Here is a 21,587-nt window from a genome sequence, read left to right on the forward strand (position 1 = left end):
AAAAAAATGGTATAAAATCTGTGAAAAGATCCTTTGGAAGCATAGAATGCATCCAAGCAACATAATAGCAGACTCGGTTTGATTGAGTCTGTTGATGAGAAGTTACGAAATTTGCAGCATCCCTCAAGCCCCCTGGCTATGGCTTAAGCGGAATTATATTACAGTGAAAATGAGAGTATTCCACGATCCCAAAGAACCAGAAAATATAACAATACCGAGTCCAAGTATGGGGAGACGTTTTACAGCCGTCACATTAAACGCAAAATGTTTATTGCTCTTTGTTTTTTTTTCTGTTGTGGTTTGGGTTTTTGTGTCGTAAGTTGGGTGGCATTTGAGAAGGTCGAATTTATTTTAAGTGCTGATTCCTGTAAATACGTTTGCCTTCTTTCTATCCCGAATATATCAAAATACCTATCCCATCAACAAAACAATACTGATGATTCATATTTAAGGACATGTCCAAGAATTTTTCGTTGCGGACAGAATTAAAAAAAACGTTCACGTATCTATTTTAATACTTACTCTATCAATTTCAGACACCATTATGCATGTCACCATGCCCGTGTTTAAGGTATAGACAGGATAAATGTATGACCATTTTGAAATTGGTATAAAAGTATGAGAACGAAGAACTGTAGCAAATTATGTTAAGTTGCGTGACAATTATTTTTATCCACAAATTTTCTTCAATTTTTACTTCTGTAGATATATTATTACATAACTGATACAAATAATTTCGTAATTTCCAAAATCAACATGGATCTTTTTAATTACATGTTTTATTTTAGAGAAAATGTCTTCTGTAATATACAAAAACATTACAATAAGAACTCCCGGAAATGTCCTTATCTGGCAACAAGGATTACTTAAAGAAGTAAAGATCACGAGGATGTACAAGAGACGGCTGAACAAATTAAAATTATTCACAAATCTTCTTCAATTTTTACTTCTCTACCTATAATATTACATAACTGATACAAATAATTTCCTGATTTCCAAAATCAACATAGATTTTTTAAATTGTTTTATTTCCGAGAAAATATCTTGTGTAATATTCAAAAACATAACGAAAGATTGCGCAATAAGAACTCCTGGAAATGTTCTTAATTATCTGGAAACAAAGATATTACTTAAAGAAGAAGTAAAGATCACGAGGATGTACATGAGGCGACAGAACAGAAAATAAAAATAGCAGTGGGGGTAAAATGCAACAGAGGAATTTTAGGTATTACGTAGTAAATTAGAAATATTCTGTAATCTAACACTGACAAACAAGTCAGTAGATTTAATAACTAGACATACTGAAAATTTGTCAAGCAAGTTCTAAAATTTACACTCTGATTGTAACACAGTCGATTTTGAAAAAGCCATTTACGACAGTTTTAGAAAAAAAGCAATTGCAATGAGAACATACTGAGAATGTAACATTGAGAATGTCACTTGTTTAACAAGATGTTTCGGTAAGATAAATGAGCGAGCTCTGTTACCAAATTGATCCGGAATCCGCAAGATATTTAAACTCTTACATTTCTAAAACATTAAATACTGTTTTCCCAGGAAACTTAGAAGACAAAGTCATTTCTAATATACACTTTTACTTAAACTATATGGGGTTTATAAAGGATATAATAGCTAAACTGACGGTACAGTTTACGCATGATGACGTATAATTTTCTAACAGTTTATCGCCCTTTAAGGACATTCTTTGAAATTATTTGCCTATGATATTTATACTTAATTAAAAACACAAGATGATAATGTTACCCTAGCGAACCATACCTTTTTTAAAAAATAGTTTGGTTTACATATAAACAATCAAAATACATACACAAACATAGCATAATTCGATGCCGTCCACTATAAGCGAGGAAAAGTACAGAATATTTGGAAACTTCCAACGTAACCTACCTGTTGACTATGGAGGTCTGAAGAAAGTACTTCTTAACTATCATATTACTGAGGAGACGGTTTCCTTTAACATACCGACCCTCAAAATAGAAGGGTTCATCTACTGACCACAGGCAATCAATGTATGAAACATGATCACTATAGGCCAAAAACGTTCTTCAGTTATTTGGAGAATCAGGTTTCAGTTTCAAGGTCACCTTGACTTTGACATTTGATCTGCTATGTTATCTCTTGACAAAAGACAATCGCCATAGGAAAATGGCAACTGTAGGCCAAATATCCTTCGGAAAACGATTTTTAGCTTAAAGTAATCAAGCCCTTGACTTTGAATTACTGACACCTAAAACAATTGGGAACATTTACTGAACACAAGGAATCATCCTATGAAGTGCGATGACTGTAGGCAAAAGTGGTCTTCTGCTACTTTTCGGCTCCGAGACGTTCTTGGCCTTTGAGTAACCGACCTCGTAATAAATAGTGGTCATCTGACGATAATGATCAAGCTGCCTACCAAGTTTGAGATTCCTGTACCGAAGGGTTTTCAGTTTTTGATCGGAAAGTGAGGTTACAAACAGACGGATGGTCCGATTAATATATGCCACATTGAGCATAAAAAACTAATTTCTTCTTCTATTATCAAAACACAGAGATTTCTATTTTAAGCACCACCACACATCTTATAGTGCTTTCATTATTTATGAAAAGTTCATAGTGATATTGTATGCACGTGTATCATCGCTTTTATAACGTATTATGGTCTATGTATGAGAATTAGCATGTACTTATGACACATTACTGATATGTTATACAAAAGCGTTCTGGACCATTTGAAAATATATAATACTGACCTATTTTTAATTACTGACTGCAGTTACGAAAAAAACTACAATTTCCTGTACTTACTACACTATAATTGCTTCTCACACCTGCGGTTAAACTGAAATACTCGATGAAATCTGTAAGATTTTGAACTAAACAGTAGCTAAGAGAAATAGTCCATTTTGAATAACATACTTGATTAATTGATTTATTTTGTTTATGCAGTTTCTTCGAAGACGCCCATACACTGCTTACAACCTTTCACAATAAAGTAGCTTAACAGATATTTTTATACAAATACATTAGAAAGATGGTAGAGACTTTTGCAATAAATACACATGCGCAAGCGCCATTAAAACGCACCTGTACGCTTACTGCATTACAGCAATCTAGCGTAATGGAATTAGGCAAAACGAATTTAATCCCATGGACGCTGTATAATACTTTTATTTTCAAACGTGTTTTCCTCACACAAAAAAAAATCGGTATTGGAGCAAAATCAAATTTAAAGTTTATAACTTTACGACACCTGTAAATCTAATTCTTACAATTGGACATTTTCTTAAAGTAAAAAAAATAACACAGACATACATTCAATAGGAATCAAAAATTGACCGTATTAAGTGGATATCCTGAGAAACGCTGATATGTGAATATCTTACCAACATAGTTACTTCCTAAAATCTTTTGGATAATGGCTGTTCCATTTGTTATATCTCCTCCCTCTTCAAGATGTTGGTGAGCAGCCTTGGCATAGAGCATCACTGCATCATACAAGTAGGCAGCATATACGGATATCTTTAATAGAAAAAAAAACAATATTGTTTAACAACTAGTTAGATTAATGGCATAAATTACTATAGAACAACAACAACCCATGGCTCTGTTGCGGATTTTTTTTCTGTAATTATTCTCAGCAGTGTAATTATAAATACTCGCGGGGAACATTAGAGAAACTGCGTGTTAAGATACGCTGACAGAACATTTTCTAATTTCTATATTGGGTTCAATAACGCTAAAACCATGATATTTAAATCAGTTCTAATCACATTCACACACTCGAAAGATTTCAGCACGTAGGTACGTTTAGACGCGGTCCCATTGAAATAAAACGTAGGCTTGATGTATACCATTTGTTCTGTCAAATAAGCAATATAATAAAACTCTCCTTAAGCAGGTGCTAGGAGGTGAAACGTGTGTTGCTTATTTCATAACCTATCATTAAAAGGCTCAATGTCACCAAGTCTGCTATTATTTTGCTTAGTGGCATTCCATGCTTCTGAAAAATCATCCCTTTTTATCACCTTGATGATCTTTAGTATTGCTTTTCTACCATATGGCTTTTGCACGAAGTTATCATTTACTCTAAACATGTTGTTTTTTTTCCGTAAAATTACCATCAGTATTCTCTAAATTGCCTTTTATTGCATAACAGACAAATCTGAAATCTAAAATCAATACTGTGCTATTCCCTGGGTATATAGAAGTTTCTTGTAAAATAGGTTAAAAATCTCTTCTACAATGAATAAATTATCCATTAGGTAAACGGATACAAAATAGATAAAGTAAGAAACAAAATAAGTTACAAGCAGCAGTAAATGTCTATTCATTAAAATTTCATTCGGTGCGTTTATGTGTGTTAAACAGTAGCATACGAGAATAAATGTCTGGTATAAGTAAATTTAAATACAATACATGAATGGTGAATATGAGTCAAATCATAACTAAGAAAGCTATGATACGTTGCAAAGTTTTGCATGATTTTAGTAGATTTTAAGGTACGTTCAAAGTTATCTTTTAAAAAATATTGAAAAGAACTTACCTTCCTCTGAAAATTGAATGGATTTGGAAAACTAAATGGCTTTCTTTCTCCATAAAGGCTGACGATCTCCTTGAAGTCGTCATAGTTTGGGTTTGATGGTGGGCTGCCTGTGATAACTAGTAACGACCTTACAGCCTCCTCATTCGTTTTCGTCAATGGTGGGTCTGAGGTTCCTATAAAATAAAGATAGTAGGCATAGGAAAAAGAGATCAATATAATTGCACCTTTACTAATCCTACCAGGTGTTCTGTATTACAAAAGTGCTTCTATTGTGACATTTTGATACAAGAAAAACTGTATTATCTGCACTATAAAATACTTACTGGTATTTCATTTTATTATCGACTTGTTAAAAGTTAATTTTTACCATAAGTAAGTTGACAAAATCATAGGAACCAGTGATTCAGGGGTAAATCAAACACATATTAATAAATCCTAAACGATTTTGTTGTGCAAAAATGTATAATATTGTGTCTTAAACCGTTTTCGTTTTCTACTCTATTGTGTAATTGCAAGGGAAGTAAACTAATAGTATCTCTGCTTTAATGTACTAGCCCAAGGCAAGAGTTGACATTATTTGCGGATCACAACTTTGAATTAAATATTAAAATTTCTGTTATTGATATTAGCAAAACTATCATACATTGCACATTTGTGAAATCATTTTTGTTAATTTCAAGGACTTGGAAATCAATTTCTAGATTTTATTTAATGTATTTCTATCAATGAAAATGTTAGGGTCTATCTCTAAAGAAAGGGGTTTTTCCCCTGTTGACTAAGTTTCATCTGTAAAAACTATTCCCTTTGGCTTGCAAACATCCAAATATTCTATTGAAGTAAAAGTAGTACTATAGAACTTAGCAATCTGCGTGATTCATACAAACCCCGACCGGTACCAACATTGATTTTGTCAATTAAATCTACTTGGCATCGCAACCGCTAGGCATGTTTAAGGAAATGTAGATCACTTGTATATATATATTGTTCTGACTAAGTTCCAAAACATTAGTCTCAGGAAAATTGGGTAACAGTGGAATTTTGCAATATTTTCTGCATATAGAATTCATTGTTCGTATTGGGTTTATCATTTATTAGAAATCCGATAAAGAAATTAGTTCTCATGCTTTCTATCGAGTACCTTCGACTCTATTTCTACTATGACCCGTCAAAGATGGTTTTAGTACTTGATTTTCACTTTTAGATACTTCAGATTATAATCGAGTAAGGTAAACGATCATTACCTATGTTGTGATAAATATCGAACTAGTTTCATTACCAATGTCTTCACATTATGACCAGAGTTTTATTGACCACAGTGTTGTGACTAGGTATCAGCGATCTCACGGCTTTTGTTAAGACAAGTATACTTTCAAAAGGAACTTTTTTCTTTACGAAATAAATTAAACGCGTTTACTTTAATTTATCTGCATACTTTTGATGTGATCTAACGTTTCCCGTTTAAAAATAAAAACAAATGCTTATAATTTTGGCCACTTGCAACTTTATTGCAATGCTCGTTCGAGATTTGTTCCAAACAGGTCATAAAAGTAGCACTTTGGGATCATGGTCGCAAGTTTCAGAAAGTAGATATCATTTATACAAGCGAAGTTATTTGCTAACCTGAAACTAAACATACTATATCTGTAAATAACTGAAAATGTTGTTCGAGAATTGGTTCAGGTAGCTATATACTATGTAAGAACAAGAGGGCCAAGATGGCCTTAGGTCGCTCACCTAAGAAACACACCATAACAGTGTAAAATATGTTTGACCTAGTGATTTCATGGAAACAAATATTCTGACCAATTTTCATTAAGATTGGACCCAAAAATTGGTCTCTTGCGATAAAACAAGCATTTTCTTAGATATGACCTAGTTTTTGACCCTAGATGACCCATGTTCAAACTCGACCTAGATTTTATCAAGGCAATCATTCTGACCAAAAATCATGAAGATCAATTGAAAAATACAGCCTCTATCACATACACAAGTTTTTTCTTTGATTTGACCAAGTGACCTAGTTTTTGACCTCAGATGACCCATATTCAAATTCGACCTAGATTTCATTAAGGCAATCATCCTGACAAAATTTCATAAAAATCAATTGAAAAAAACAGTCTCTATCGCATACACAAGATTTTTCTTAAATTTGACCTAGTGACCTAGTTTTTGACCTCAGATAACCCATATTCGAACCCGACCTAGATTTCATCAAGGCAATCACTCTGACCAAATTTCATGAAGATCAATTGAAAAATACATCCTCTATTGCATACACAATGTTTTTCTTCGATTTGACCTAGTGACCTAGTTTTTGAACCCAGATGTCCCATTTTCGAACTTGTCCTAGATTTTATCAAGTTAATCATTCTGGCTAAATTTCATGAAGATCAGTTGAAAAATACAGCCTCCATTGCATACACAAGGTTTTTCTTTGATTTGGCCTAGTGACCTAGTTTTTGACCCGATGACCCATTTTCAAACTTGGTCTAAATTTCATCAAGGTAATCATTCTGACCAGAATTCATGAAGATCAATTGAAAAATACAACCTCTATCGCATACACAAGGTTTTTCCTTGATTTGACCTAGTGCCCTAGTTTTTGACCTCAGATGACCCATTTTCGAACTCAGCCTAGATTTCATGAAGGCAATCATTCTGACCAGCACTCATGAAGATTAATTGAAAAATACAGCCTCTATCGCATACACAAGGTTTTTCTTTGATTTGACCTAGTGACCTAGTTTTTGACCCTAGATGATCCATTTTCCAACTCGTCCGAGATTTCATCAAGATTATCATTCTGACCAATATTCATGAAGATTAATTGAAAAATACAGCCTCTATCGCATACACAAGGTTTTTTTTTATTTGACCTAGTGACCTAGTTTTTGACCCGAGATGACCCATTTTCGAACTCAGCCTAGATTTGATGAAGGCAATCATTCTGACCAATATTCATGAATATTAATTGAAAAATACAGCCTCTATCGCATACACAAGGTTTTTCTTTGATTTGACCTAGTGACCTAGTTTTTGACTCGAGATGACCCATTTTCGAACTCAGCCTAGATTTCATCAAGGTTAGCATTGCTCAGGTGAGCTAATAACAAGTACACCTCAGCAGAATAGCATTTACATTACGATCTGAGGTTTGACTTTAAAAAATCTGTTGTTTGCATAACAGCACAGAAAATATAAATGCAGTTGTAGTATCATATCATTTTACTTTAAATTCCATCTGTAGGTAAATAATCTTAAAATTGAAATTGTGGAAGTATATAACATAAGTTATATTTTCTTTTCAAGGTGTGTTTTTAATACATGGATTGCAACAATATAAAAGTATTATGGGCCATAACTCATGTGTTCCCCTCCGAACTGGAAATTTCACTGTAACTTGCAAGACCACATTTCACAATTACAATTCTTATCGTTACCATGTTTTATTGAACTCTCTCCAACAATGTCTGAGATATGACTCCAGACGGACAGACACTATGTAATATATATTAGTACAAAGGACAATAAATCTCGTTTTCTTTAAGCAATCTTGCGGGGCCGCATTCCCCTACGGTAGCCAACATTTCTACCATGTGTTATTGAAAGCTGTGATACGAGTCCGGACGGACAGAAAATTGACTATTTTTGTACTAAACATGTATATACAAAGGGCCAGAAATCTTGTCTTCGTCAAGAAATCCTACTGAAAATTGAACGGCCGCATTTCATTATAGCAGTTAACATTTCTACAATGTTTAATTGAAATCCTCAAACCAATTATGAGATATTACTCCGGACGGACACATTTTGAATAAAAACACTATATATGTACTTTATTACAAAGGGCCATAAATCTTGTCTTCCTAAACCAGTCTGAATGAAACTTGCAGGGCCTCATTGCCATTCAACGGGGAATTATCATTGTGAAAATTATGTCGATGTGTATTAACTTTAAAGTAAGAACTGGTGACAAGCTTTAAAATTCCATACCCTGATTTGTTTCTTAAAAGTACAGACAAAAAAAACCCACTGCTATTTCACGCAGTTTTCTTCCTTTGACTTCATGTCTTACTGCAAGAATTCAGGAAAGTGTTTTAATTATATTTTTATCATTTATACTAATCTACTCTATATATTTCTCATAAAGGGAAACATTGTAGCCTTAATTGGGAACAAGACTGCAAGAGCAAATACTACCTATCCGCCATGTAATGACAAAGTAATATATTTATTGCTAACACTAAATTTAACAATTACAGTACGTTCCATAATATATTTTATAAGCAAAACATATAAACAAATTATTGCTATCCCTTTGTGGACATATTGTGCCTTAGTCACTGAAAATTATGATAAGATTTTATGCTTTGCTTGTCCACTAAAACCAGATTCCATAATCAAAGTTATTGATAATACCTTAGGTACCATGAAGTTGTTTTTATTAGGGACAACCTGTTTTTTCGAAATTCACCCCCCCCCCTAAAAAATCAATACCTATAATTTAACAATCATTGATTTTGGAATTACATTTAGAAATTCTTAAACTAACCCCGCTAAACATCATACTGCGACTATGTATCACAACGTTTTCGTTTTGCAAGAGCACGCTTCAAATTACAATATTTTTCTAATTACAAAAAAAGTTGTGAAAACAAGGTTACCGTTATCACAAACTTTCGCTTCTTGAATTACAATCAGTGCACTAATTAAATGATACCTCGGACTGGTTATGATTATATCTTTTATTTTGTTCAAATTTGTAGTTTGTCACTTATGGCAGTTTTCATCAGGGAAATTGTTTAATTTACACTGTTTTTGATTAACAAGTTGAATTTAGTGTAAATGCGCTGTTAGTAGGCCGAAAGGGCGTTTAAACCCAAAGTTCACTTTAAAAGCCTAAGATTTCTGACCGTTACAAGGATGTTCCTGTTATAAGCTTGCTTTTTGTCTGTTTTACATATATTGAATGTTATCTGAAAGCTGAATTCCGGAACTAATGAGTGGCCAACTTTCAGTTCATGATAATAGATGTGAAGTGAACACACACGACAAGAAATATTATATTAACGTTTTTTATTGCAATTTTGAATTTCAAGCAATATAAAAGTTACTTTTCATACTTTATGCTCATAGATCAACACTGTCTGTGAAATTGAATTTGTAGTTTTGTTAATTCTGGATTCGAATTTAGCTGTTCTTGCACAGTAGGCTTATTGCTATTCGAAAAACCTGACATGTTTTTAATAATAGATTCGTCAGTCCAAGACATAACGATTTTCTTCATCAAAGAAGCGATGCTTTAAAAACATAAACGTGTCTGCCCCATTACGTTGTTTTTGTAGATATTTTCAGTACTCTGCCTTTATATAAAGATAATTTGATTAATACATTTGGTCATGTTAAAGTATTTGCAAACGCGCAAAGAATGTACATTATTCTTTACTTGAAAGCTGACGGACTCCAAATCAGATATAAATAAAAAACGGCGTAATGTTACTCCTTTGAAAATCAAGATAAACGTTCCTTTCTTAACATAAATACTATATGAGGTGAAAAGAAGACATAAGTTTGCTAGACAAATCTAACACTCGATTAACACGTTTGATGAAAACGTTCATTGCCCTAAACTGTTCCACACGAACTGCTTGCTTTATGAATGAAAATTTTAGGAAAAGCAGTCTTCATTACAACTTTACTGATTTTCTAAACTTGTATTTATCTGTTAATGGGAATCACTCTGTCAAATTAACAAATAGGCACCATAGTTGATTTCAAAATATCTAAATTCTACATGTGTTCAAGCGATCTGGTGTCGAGCCGGATAAGCTTCTGTTCAAAAAAAGTAATCTAATATTCTGTTTATCCAGTCTTTTCACTCAAAATGATCAACCTTTAATGCTAAATCGCTTGTATTGACGAGTAATCATTGCTATTACTATAGCACATGAATGCATATGGCATTTGGTTTAAGTCTACATGTTGACCTAAAACTTGAAAATATAAGACAAAGAACATTTAGAAATATAAATTTTCGTCATTTGAATAAATTTGTAAATCTACTACCGTCTACTTTAAACACCTATGTATTATTGTTGTGTTAAAGTCAGCAAGAGAGTAGCACCCATGACTGAATGGTTAAGATGGCTGACTGCGAATCACTTGCCCTTCAACGCTGTGGGTTCAAAACCTCGCTTAGGGGTCTGGGAGCCATCCAGCAGGCTTCAGGAAGGTCGGTGGTTCTATCAAGGTGTTCGCCCGTGAGGTATTTGCTTTGCAGTTAAAAAACTTATTCTGGTATTTTACAGTTTTGTTTGAGATTATCATGCGTCCAATATACCGGAGGTTCTTACGTTGATCCAACCTCGAGGTGCCCTTGTTGACAGCAAGTACAGAGCTCTATATAAATGAATCAATTAGTGCAGGACAAAATGCGCTTATTTCAGTTAGACTACAACTGGCTAGAGTCATGATGTATTTCGTTTGCACTTTGATGTAGTTACTACACATCAATGTTACTGCACATTCTAGGTAATCGTTTTTTTATTAACATGCATTTTTAGACTTTCAATCCATCATCAATCAAAGAAACAATTTTCAACGATGGTATTTATCAAAACTGGTTGTTTCTTTAGTTTCTTTCTCATGACCCATGTTTTACTTATCTTTCATTTCACCAAAGTTCTGTTGTTAACGGGAGTCAAGTAATACTCGTCAACCATCAAACACACGAGTTTGGAAAGACTTTCTTTATGATAGTATACATTCGTCAATATAAACATTGCATTTCCAAATCACCGAAAACTGAGCTTATTTTATCTTCAAGTTGCATAGTTTCTCGGCTGTTGGGCTGTCTATTTGTGCTACTTGTAACACACGTTAAATAATATCATACATGTACCTCAAACTGTGAAATGATTAATAAAGCTTTATAAACTATGATTACAATTCCGAGAATAAGTTTATGTCGTACAAATAGTTGTTTTGGAAAGAAAATCTCACAACTCAATTACTTCGTGTGGCTTTTATTGCGTTCTTTCTATTTGCATGCATCAATAAATTGAGAAAGAGAATAAATTCTGATAACATAATCTAATCTTAGTCATATTTAGCTTTAATTGCTTTGTTTTGTTAAAATGTGTTTTCAAAATACTACTGTTCTTTGTAATTTCATCCTTTTGATGATTTGAAATGCGTTCAAGATACACTCTTATCAGTTTTCAAGCTTTTTTTCCTGATAAAAGCAATCTGCAACGTTATCAAGACATTGCTAAAACATAACTCTATATGTTGCCATAAGTGGATATCTCAACTTCTTAAAGTTCAAAAACCGAATTTTACGAATGCTTTATTAACAACTATTGCAATATATAACATAAAAAGGATTTCCACATTACAAACAATAATGTGTTCGTATTGGCTATATAAATAATGTAATTACTGTGTTCACTTAATACCAGTACGATATATTATGAAACATGCAACGGTTGTCATCAAAATTACAAAGTGGCAGACAATTCAGATAAAATGCAATAAACATTTTGTTTACCAGCATCTAATTACAACTGACACCGGTATTTATACGAAACTTGAATATTTAAAGATGAACTTGTTTTAATTCCCCCGTTCTCTTTAATATTGAATGAGCGTGTTATGTTGAATGTCCATTATATACTGACTTCCATGATACTGAATATCTATAAACAACAATCAACAATATATTGTGTAATACAGGTTTAATACTTATGGTCCGAGAGCTCACGGACTGCCAGTGCACAGACGGATGATAGTTGTTTGGCTGTGCCCGATTAGCTTGTGTAGACTGTCGTGATTGGGCAGGTAGCATCCATTTATGTTCTTTCAGTCCGAAGCAAAGCTGTTCTTAAGCAGAGTCTGACCTTCTCTGTATGAAGTTGGAGGTTGGGGTTGTATTTGCTTGATTGCTTTCTTTGCAAGTTTGTCTGCAGCTTCATTTCCGGCTAGCCCACATGTGCAGGAATCCATTGAAATGCTACATTGTTGCTCTCAGACAGGAGACTGATGTTTTTAGCAGCTAGCTATCTCGTAAAGATGTCTGATGGACCTGCTGAGAGAGCCTGAAGAGTTGGTTTGGAGTCTGTTAGGAAAACGATATATTTTCCCTTTTCTCCTCGCTCATACAGTTGGAGTGTGGCCGATTTGAGGGCTTGCATCTCTGCTCTGAAGTTGGAATATCTCTTGCCGACTGGATAAGAGAGTGTGAGAGTGGAGCTGTCTGGAAATTTAATGTAGGCACCACTCCCAGCATTCTGAAATGCTTTTTCCACTGATCCATTGGTATCTGCTTGGATCCAAGAGTGTGCTGGATAGCGGTCATTGATCATTTCTAGCGTAAGAGATTGTTGGTGAGCCTGATGCTGTTTTCCCTTTTCTTCTACTCCTGGCACCTCCAATCTGATCTTTGGAGCACATTGTCTAGGATCCCACTGATCGGGCGAAAGCGGCTCTGCCTCTGCGTCCAACGCTGCTGCTTTCCATTTTTCTAGTTCTTTGACGATATGGTTGAGACTCTGTCGTTTCAGTCTGTTCTTGGTTCTGCTCTCGAGTTTTGAGTGGAGTGGATGTGATGGTAGTCTCTTTGCCTTCTCTGCCTGCACAAGGGCTTTTTTACTCTCGTCTTGTCTCTAATGGCTCAAGGTTGGCTGTCTTTTCCATTGCTTTTATTGGAGTTGTTCACATTGCTCCGATAATTATCCTGAGGCCTGAATTTTGAACCTTGTCCAGTTTATATTTACTGGTTTAGGAAGCAGTTACCCATGAGATGGTTGCGTACTCTGCTAATGGCCGAACGGTGCCTGTGCAGACTTGCCGTAGGATCTTTTCATTGGCCCCCCAACTTTTTCCAGCCATTTTTTTCATAATGGCGAGCTTCTTGAAGACCCTCGCCTTTGACCTTTAATGTCAGGGTTGACCTTGACTAATTTTTCATTATTAAGGAAGAATGATATCATCAGTTATATATACTTTAAAATGAATAATGATCAGTTAAAATGAATAATGATCAGTCACTAGTTTTGACAAAAATACCCTAAAGCAATAAAGAAATATCATTGCAAAAATGCTGTTTTTGCGAATTTTCACATAAACTTGACCCTTGACCTTTGATAATAGGTTCGGCTTTGACTTATTGGGATAAGACCTACATTGCTTTAATGTATACATTAAAATAAGTTGCTAACAGTGAATTATAACAACAAGCGATTTTTAAACAAAGTAATGAGTAAATATACTACATTTTCATCTTTTACGCAAAAATGACCCCTGACCTTTAATACCAGGTTTGACCTTGACTTATTTTCTCTTCTAAGACATCTTCTGACATATATACAGTAAAATGAACAATGATCAGTTACTAAAATGACAAAACAAATACTTTTAAACAATAAAAAATATTACAAATTATTGCAACATTTTACTCACTTTACCTTCGACCTTTGATATTATGGTTGACCTTGAATGTTTTGAAATTGTATGTGCATACCAGACATCGCCTAACATTTATACATTAAATTGAACTGATATCATTGACTAATATCGACAAGATATTATTAACAAAGAGAAAAGTTAAAGAGCTATTTTGTCATTCTTCTATTTAAAAATGACCTTTGACCCTTAATATCGCATTTGAACATGTCTGATTTCAGACGGTATCTTTATTAGTCCCCTACTGGTTGAAAACCAGTTTCGGGGACTATAGGAATGCGCTTTTCCGTCATTCCGTCCGTCCGTCTGTCCGTCCGTCCGTCTGTCCATCCGTCCGTCTGTCCGTCCGTCCGTCCGTCCGCAATTTCGTGTCCGGTCCATAACTCTGTCATCCATGAAGGGATTTTAATATTACTTGGCACAAATGTTCCCCATGATGAGACGACGTGTCATGCGCAAAACCCGGACCCCTAGCTCAAAGGTCAAGGTCACAATTTGAGGTCAAAGGTCAACAGGGCTTTTTTCCTGTCCGGTCCATAACTCTCCCATCCATGAAGGGATTTTAATATTACTTGGCATAAATGTTCCCCATGATGAGACGACGTGTCATGCGCAAAACCCGGACCCCTAGCTCAAAGGTCAAGGTCACAGTTGGAGGTCAAAGGTCAACAGGGCTTTTTTCCTGTCCGGTCCATAACTCTCCCATCCATGAAGAGATTTTAATATTACTTGGCACAAATGTTCCCCATGAGAAGACGACGTGTCATGCGCAAAACCTAGACACCTAGCTTAAAGGTCAAGGTCACAATTTGAGGTCAAAGGTCAACAAGGCTTTTTTCCTGTCGCGTCCATAACTCTCCCATCTATGAAGGGATTTTAATATGACTTGGCACAAATGTACCTCATAATAAGACGATGTGTCATGCACAACTTTCAAACCCCTAGCTCAAAGGTCAAGGTCACACTTAGCAGTCAAATGTTAACATAGCATGAACAGGGTCTGTTTCGTGTCCGGTCCATAACTCTGACATTCATTAAGGAATTTTAATATCACTTAGCACAAGTGTTCCCTATGATGAGATGACGTGTCGTGCGCAAATCCCAGACCCCTAGCTCAAAGGTCAAGGTCACAATTGGGGGTCAAAGGTCAATAAGGTTTTTTCCCTGTCCGATCCAGAACTCTGTCATCCATCAAGGGATTACAATATTACTTGGCATAAATGTTTCCCATGATGAGACGACGTGTCATGCGCAACACCCAGTACCCTAGCTTAAAGGTCAAGGTCACACTTTGAGATCAAAGGTCAAGAGGATTTTTTTCCTGTCCGGTCTATAACTTTGTCATGCAAAGCAGGATTTAGATATCAGTTGGCACAAATATTCCCCTGGATGAGACAACATGTCATGTGCAAGAACCAGGTCCCTAGGTCTAAGGTCAAGGTCATATTTAGAGGTCAAAGGTCAAATTCAAGAATGACTTTGTACGGAACATTTCTTCTTCATGCATGGAGGGATTTTGATGTAACTTGGACCAAATGTTCACCACCATGAGGCACCCTTGTTTTTAGAATTACGTCCCTTTGTTGTTACTATAAATAGATTTTATTGTAACTTTTTTATTACTGGCGGTAGAGAAAAATCGAGACCACTTTTCTGTGGTACAGCATGCATGTTACATCCAATTTTTAGGTGTATTTTGACCTATCTCTACCTGGTAAAGAGTTTCTTGTGGACTTATATTATATAGATTTTTTTTTTTTTTTTTTTTTTTAAAGATTAATTTCCCTTTGTTGTTACTATAAATAACTTACATGATAACATTTTTATAATCAGCCAAAAAAATTCAATATGAAAACAACTATAGGTTTTTATATATATAAATTTTAATCCAAGTGTTTTGTTATAGCATATTGTATATATAGTACAATATTGTTTATACAACATTGACAGATATCAGTTCATTATGTTATACTGCAGTAGAGAAAATTAGGTGCCTTCCAGTAGGGGACTTTGTATTGCATGGCAATACTTCATTCACTTGTTAATGACAGTGTAGAATATATATACATTAAAATAAATCACGAGCAATTACTAATAACGATTAAAAAACATCTGTTATATTTCAAACAGGAAGCTATTCATGTGATTTTTCACAGGAATTTGACCTTTGATATTAGCTTTACCCTTGGCAGTTTTGGAGTTACATCTGCACTGCTGACTTTGCCTGACCTACAAACATTAAAACGAATTAACTTCAGCGACTAATAATGTGAAGACATATTAAAAAGATTGGAAAAAGAAAAGGTAACATTTTTCACATTTTTGCATGAAAATGAATTTTGACCTTTAATTATCAGCGTTGACCTTGACTTTTTGCAATAAGATTTGCATTTCTGACTTTGATTGATATAAACACATTACATAAATAAAGATGAGTTACTTATATTGACAAACTATTTTTTAAGAATAAAAATAAATTTCAAATATGCTAATTTCTGTGATTTTTACATAAATTTGACCTTTGACCTTGAATATCAAGTTTGCCCTTCATTACGTTTTAATGATTTTCTTATTGCTGTCACTGTTGACATATATGCATTTACTGACAATCAAATAGTTACTGTAATTAAACAGTGAAAAAACTGGTAGACGTGAATTTTACCCTACCCACTAATATTTTTTACAAAGGAGTTTTACCTCCCCTATCACAAACATAAGTGAACAAAATATAGATAGGCACGGCTTTGACACTTAAGAAATGGGTTTTCATGGAGGATATGAAATATTGTTTCAAAAAAAAAAAGTATAAACTTCTTTTGGCCTCAATTCTTGCGATAAAAGTCGTGAGCTCTCGGAGCATTAGTTGTTACCCTTACTTGATTATGTATCTTCTAAGTGCAATTTTGTAACATGAAGATGCTGTTATATAGTTTCGCATGGAATGACTGAATTGTCTCTAGAGGCTACAACATAATACATCTACTGTAACATATGAAAAATGCTTATTGCTTTTGTATGACATATTACTATTTTGTGAAGTAGTTTCACGTTTCAATAAAGGAATATCTGTAGACGACACTCCTTTTTATCCCCCCGCCAAAGGCGAAGGGGATATTAGAAATGCTCTCCGTCCGTCCGTGCGTCCGTCCGTCCGTCCGCAACGATCTTTGTCCGGAGCATAACTCCAAAAGTACTGGAGGGATTTTCTTCAAACTTCATACACTGATAGAACACATTGGGAGGAAGTGCATTGTGCAAGAACAATAACTCTACCTTGCCTATTTTTTGAGTTATTCCCCTTTATCTTATTTTCTTAAAAAATGTTGTCCAGAGCATAACTCCAAAAGTACTAGAGGGATTTTCTTCAAACTTCATACACTGATAGAACTCATTGGGAGGAAGTGCAGTGTGCAAGAACAATAACTCTACCTTGCCTATTTTTTGAGTTATTCCCCTTTATCATATTTTCTTAAAAGAATTTGTCCGGAGCATTTCTTCTTCATGCATGGAGGGATTTTGATATATCTTGGCACAAATGTTCACCACCACGAGGCAGAGTGTCAGGCGCAAGAACCAGGTCCCTAGGTCTAAGGTCAAGGTCACACTTAGAGGTCAAAGGGTACAAGAATGAAAACCTTGTCCGGAGCATTTCTTCTTCATGCATAGACGGATTTTGATATAACTTGGCACAAATGTTCACCACCATGAGACGGAGTGTCAGGCGCAAGATTCAGGTCCCTAGGTCTAAGGTCAAGGTCACACTTAGAGGCCAAAGGTCAGATACAAGAATGACTTTGTCCGAAGCATTTCTTCTTCCTGCATGGAGGGATTTTGATGTAACTTGGCACAATTATACACCATCATGAGACGAAGTGTCATGCGCAGTTCCCTTCTTTAGAATTACTTCCCTTTGTTGTTACTTTAAATAGCTTTTATTGTAACTTTTTCATTACTACTCGTAGGGAAAACTCGAGACCACTTTTCTGTAGTACAACATGCATGCTACATCCAATTTTGAGGTGTATTTTGACCAATCTCTACCTGGTAAAGATTTTTGTGTGGACTTACATTTTTTTTAAGATTAACTTCCCTTAGTTGTTACTATAAATAACTTATATTGTAACATTTTTTTAATTGACCGTAGGAAAAAAACAAGACCACTTTTCTGTGGTACAACATAGATGTTACTTTCCAATTTTAGGTGTATTTTAAGGTATCTCTACCAGGAAAGGAGTTTTTTGTGAACTTAGAAAAACAAAATATATACAATGATTACTAAACAACCACAAAATTAAAATTCCATTTGCAAATACAGCTGCTAGAGTGAAGACATTTGCTGTGACGGGCGTATATTGTGACATTCTGGCACTCTTGTTCCCTGTTAGCTTTCCATTCCATTCAGAAAAACATCATAGCTATACTGTTCATGAAAATTAATAACATTAGCAGTAAACCACCTCACCACTGACTTATTCTTTCTTTCACATCTTTAAAACCCCTGATGCGGACCACAACTAAACGGTTCTTCAAAGCTTTCCCCAAAATTAATACTTTCAGATACTAACTTGCCAGGAACTTTAGCCTTCAATTATAATATGCCCGGCGGGGGGATTAGCCATGTCTAACATGGCTCTTGTTAATTTTGAAACAAAACTAAATTGTTCAATAAATTACTATTTAAGGTTTTCCTTGAAACAGACACAGTTCACATGTCAAGAATAGAAAATTAATTTACGCTCAATTCAGTCCCAATTTCTATTCAGGAAATTCCCTCTTACCGATTTAATCTTAGAATATTTAGGTAAGGAAGGAAATTAGTCTTAGAAAACCATCATATAAAGTACTCAAGCTGGTAATGAGGCATTGTGGAGGTAACTTGATATAAACACTGTGGCATATGCGATTAAAGGTTACAGTGAATCTATGACATCATTTTAATACACAAATAGTGTGTGGCGGTCTTGCAGTATTTATTCATTACTTCAGAATTGTTAAGCTATTTAGACATGATTGTGTCTGCTCAAAACCATTCGGCAATTATGTACATTAGAACTGGTTCCTAAAAATTGATCCCTTCGAAGGCAAATTGGTTATTTGAATCCATGTGTTGCTGATGTTTGCAAATGCTTCTTAACCAAAGTTTGAAGACATGCAACTGGAATGAATAATTTATGTGTTCCATTCTTTGTTGTTATATCACTTCTCTTACACGTTATAAAGCATTCAGTTTCTACGTACGTCTGATCTTGTAATGACGCCTTCATCCGGTTTTGTCCTACACTATGTAAAATGCATTTAATTGATAAGAAAAGATGAGAAAAGGTGTAACAACCTGTCGGTTATCAAGCTAACTGATCGATTTATTAGTATAAAGCATTGCACTTGTTTTATACCGTAAACCTTATTTCACTACCAAAGTCAAACTTACAAACTGTTATCAAAGCAAATATATAAGTTCTGTGGTCAAGATTGAACGAATACTTACAAGAAAAGATGTGTCTTGTGTGTAAAGCTGTTTGTATTAAAATGTAATTTTCACAGCACTGAATGAATTGTGCAATATTTTTAGTCACTTCTGTTATATTTTCTGGTTCTTTAGGATCCTGGGAGTCTATTCAATATTTCTTGATAATACAGTTCCGTTTAAGATGGTGCTGGGGACTATGAGTGGTGTTGCATCAAACCTAGTGTTTTTGTTTGCTTGGTTAGGTTTCATTCTTCCAAAAGGTCTTCTGACAGATTTAGTTCGATAAATAAAGGGATTGATAAGGTTGTTATTACCACAAAGTAAAACATGGAAGGGCATTACAAGCGTATATAAAGTGTAATAGAATGATACTGATCGTGAATTGCTTTGTTTCGATCTAAATGAAGCAGATCTATATCTTCAGCTGATGCATAAATCGTACAAACGAACTACTGCAAATATTTCACACAAAGAAATTTGTTTTTATGTCCGTGCCTTAAATTAACTTGTTGACAAATTTGTCTAACTGCAAACGCACCCTTCTTTTTCGACACAATTTGCAAATCTGTTCCATTAACGTTACTTTTAATGTCATGTTTATGCGCTTTTTGAATTTTTGCGGCTTGATGTTGATAATGTACATTTATGTGTCATTTATAGGAATAGTCTGCATTCAAAACAGTTAGTACTTAATAAAAATCTCTAATTTGTTTTTCAACTGCCGTAGAAGTCTCACGATTGGATGCATATAAAAAATATGCCAATGAAGGTATATAAAAATCAATACACGCCCCAAAATTATGTATACTGCCCGTCACCTACTCCGTTACACGAGGGTTTTGAAAAGGAAAAAAAATAGCATGCATATCAACTTGATTTTGAATCAGACCATTGCAAATATTTATCTATATTAAATGTTCTAATATTGACAACCTAAACGCTATATTAGTTAACGGCTATCAAACAGTATTTTTTTATCATAACCGTAAACGTTTGCAAACGTTTGTGTTTTTATAATGCAAGTATATTCACTTCGTAAGGAGAGGTCACTTCAAAATTTTGTATTTCTTATAATTTCTTTTAGAGGTTTCTTTGAAAAAGCGATTCAAACTCCATATATATATATATAAATGTATTTTTTATTAAATGTATGTCCCATAAAATCATTCATGCGCAAGACTACCCTAGGGCCTAGATCACTAACAGTTGTTGTTTAATATAGACCCGTATACTTTGCCAATAGATAATCTATACATATGTAATTTGATTGGTCAAATCTCGTGATATCCTTTGCATTTTTTACAAGCATAACATCAAGTAACAGAATGGTACATTACGTAATATGATTATAGATCATGAAATGTATTATTTACTCCACCACTAAGCCGTCCTCTGGCCGATTATAGGAAATGGTCTACAAATAGACACTTCTCAGACACACGTAACATGAGTAGCATTCGGGCAACATTCTTGTAACATCATTGCATAACCTCTATATAAAATAGAGAAAAGTGGAACTCTATATAACTCCACCGATGCCGTATCTCGGCCAAATTACAGATCCTCTCGTCAAGATATGTCAAAACAATTACCTAACAATAACGTAGGTTTCTAGCTTTTAAGTCAGTTTGACAGATAGACGTTATTTTCCTGAATATACAACTGTTCAATATATTGTAAATTGTTATCTCTTCAAATATGTGTATTTGAAGAAGGAACATGTTTTAAAGAGAACTTTTCCTTAGAAAATGTAAATTCGCCAGTGCTAAATATACAGAAGACTTATAGTGTTAGTATATGAAACATTATACAGACACTAAACATCATTAAAATGGAAATGGTTCACTTATTGTAATAGTCCTACCTTATCGTCTAAAACGTATTATGTTACAGACATTACATCATTTGATAATTTATATGTAAATGTTTGTCAATGAGAGCCTAACACAATTAGATAAAGTAAACGAATCTATGTCGTACTATTAGACAGTCCGTTTTGCAGACAATCATGTTCTTAATATCTAGCAGATGCTGGGAGGAAGTCCGCAATATATAGTGATAAGCATTTTGTGCAGAATGTTATAAATATTATTCTAACATGGCTCGATT

The 21,587-nt window shown here is 34.4% G+C and overlaps 1 protein-coding gene across 1 annotated transcript in view; it reads right to left on the reverse strand.

Annotated features, from left to right (window-relative positions):
• LOC123564527 (receptor-type guanylate cyclase Gyc76C-like) overlaps positions 1–21,587 on the reverse strand; it is a 365,429-nt gene that overhangs the window by 39,536 nt on the left and 304,306 nt on the right. The window contains exons 7-8 of the mRNA XM_045358180.2: positions 4,550–4,722; positions 3,390–3,525 (exon numbers count right to left, since the gene is read on the reverse strand). Of these exons, the coding sequence (XP_045214115.2) occupies positions 3,390–3,525; positions 4,550–4,722 (309 nt within the window). The remainder of the gene's footprint in view (positions 1–3,389; positions 3,526–4,549; positions 4,723–21,587) is intronic.

The sequence above is a fragment of the Mercenaria mercenaria genome, chromosome 2 (assembly GCF_021730395.1).
Source record: "Mercenaria mercenaria strain notata chromosome 2, MADL_Memer_1, whole genome shotgun sequence".
In the NCBI taxonomy this organism is placed as follows: Eukaryota; Metazoa; Mollusca; class Bivalvia; order Venerida; family Veneridae; genus Mercenaria; species Mercenaria mercenaria.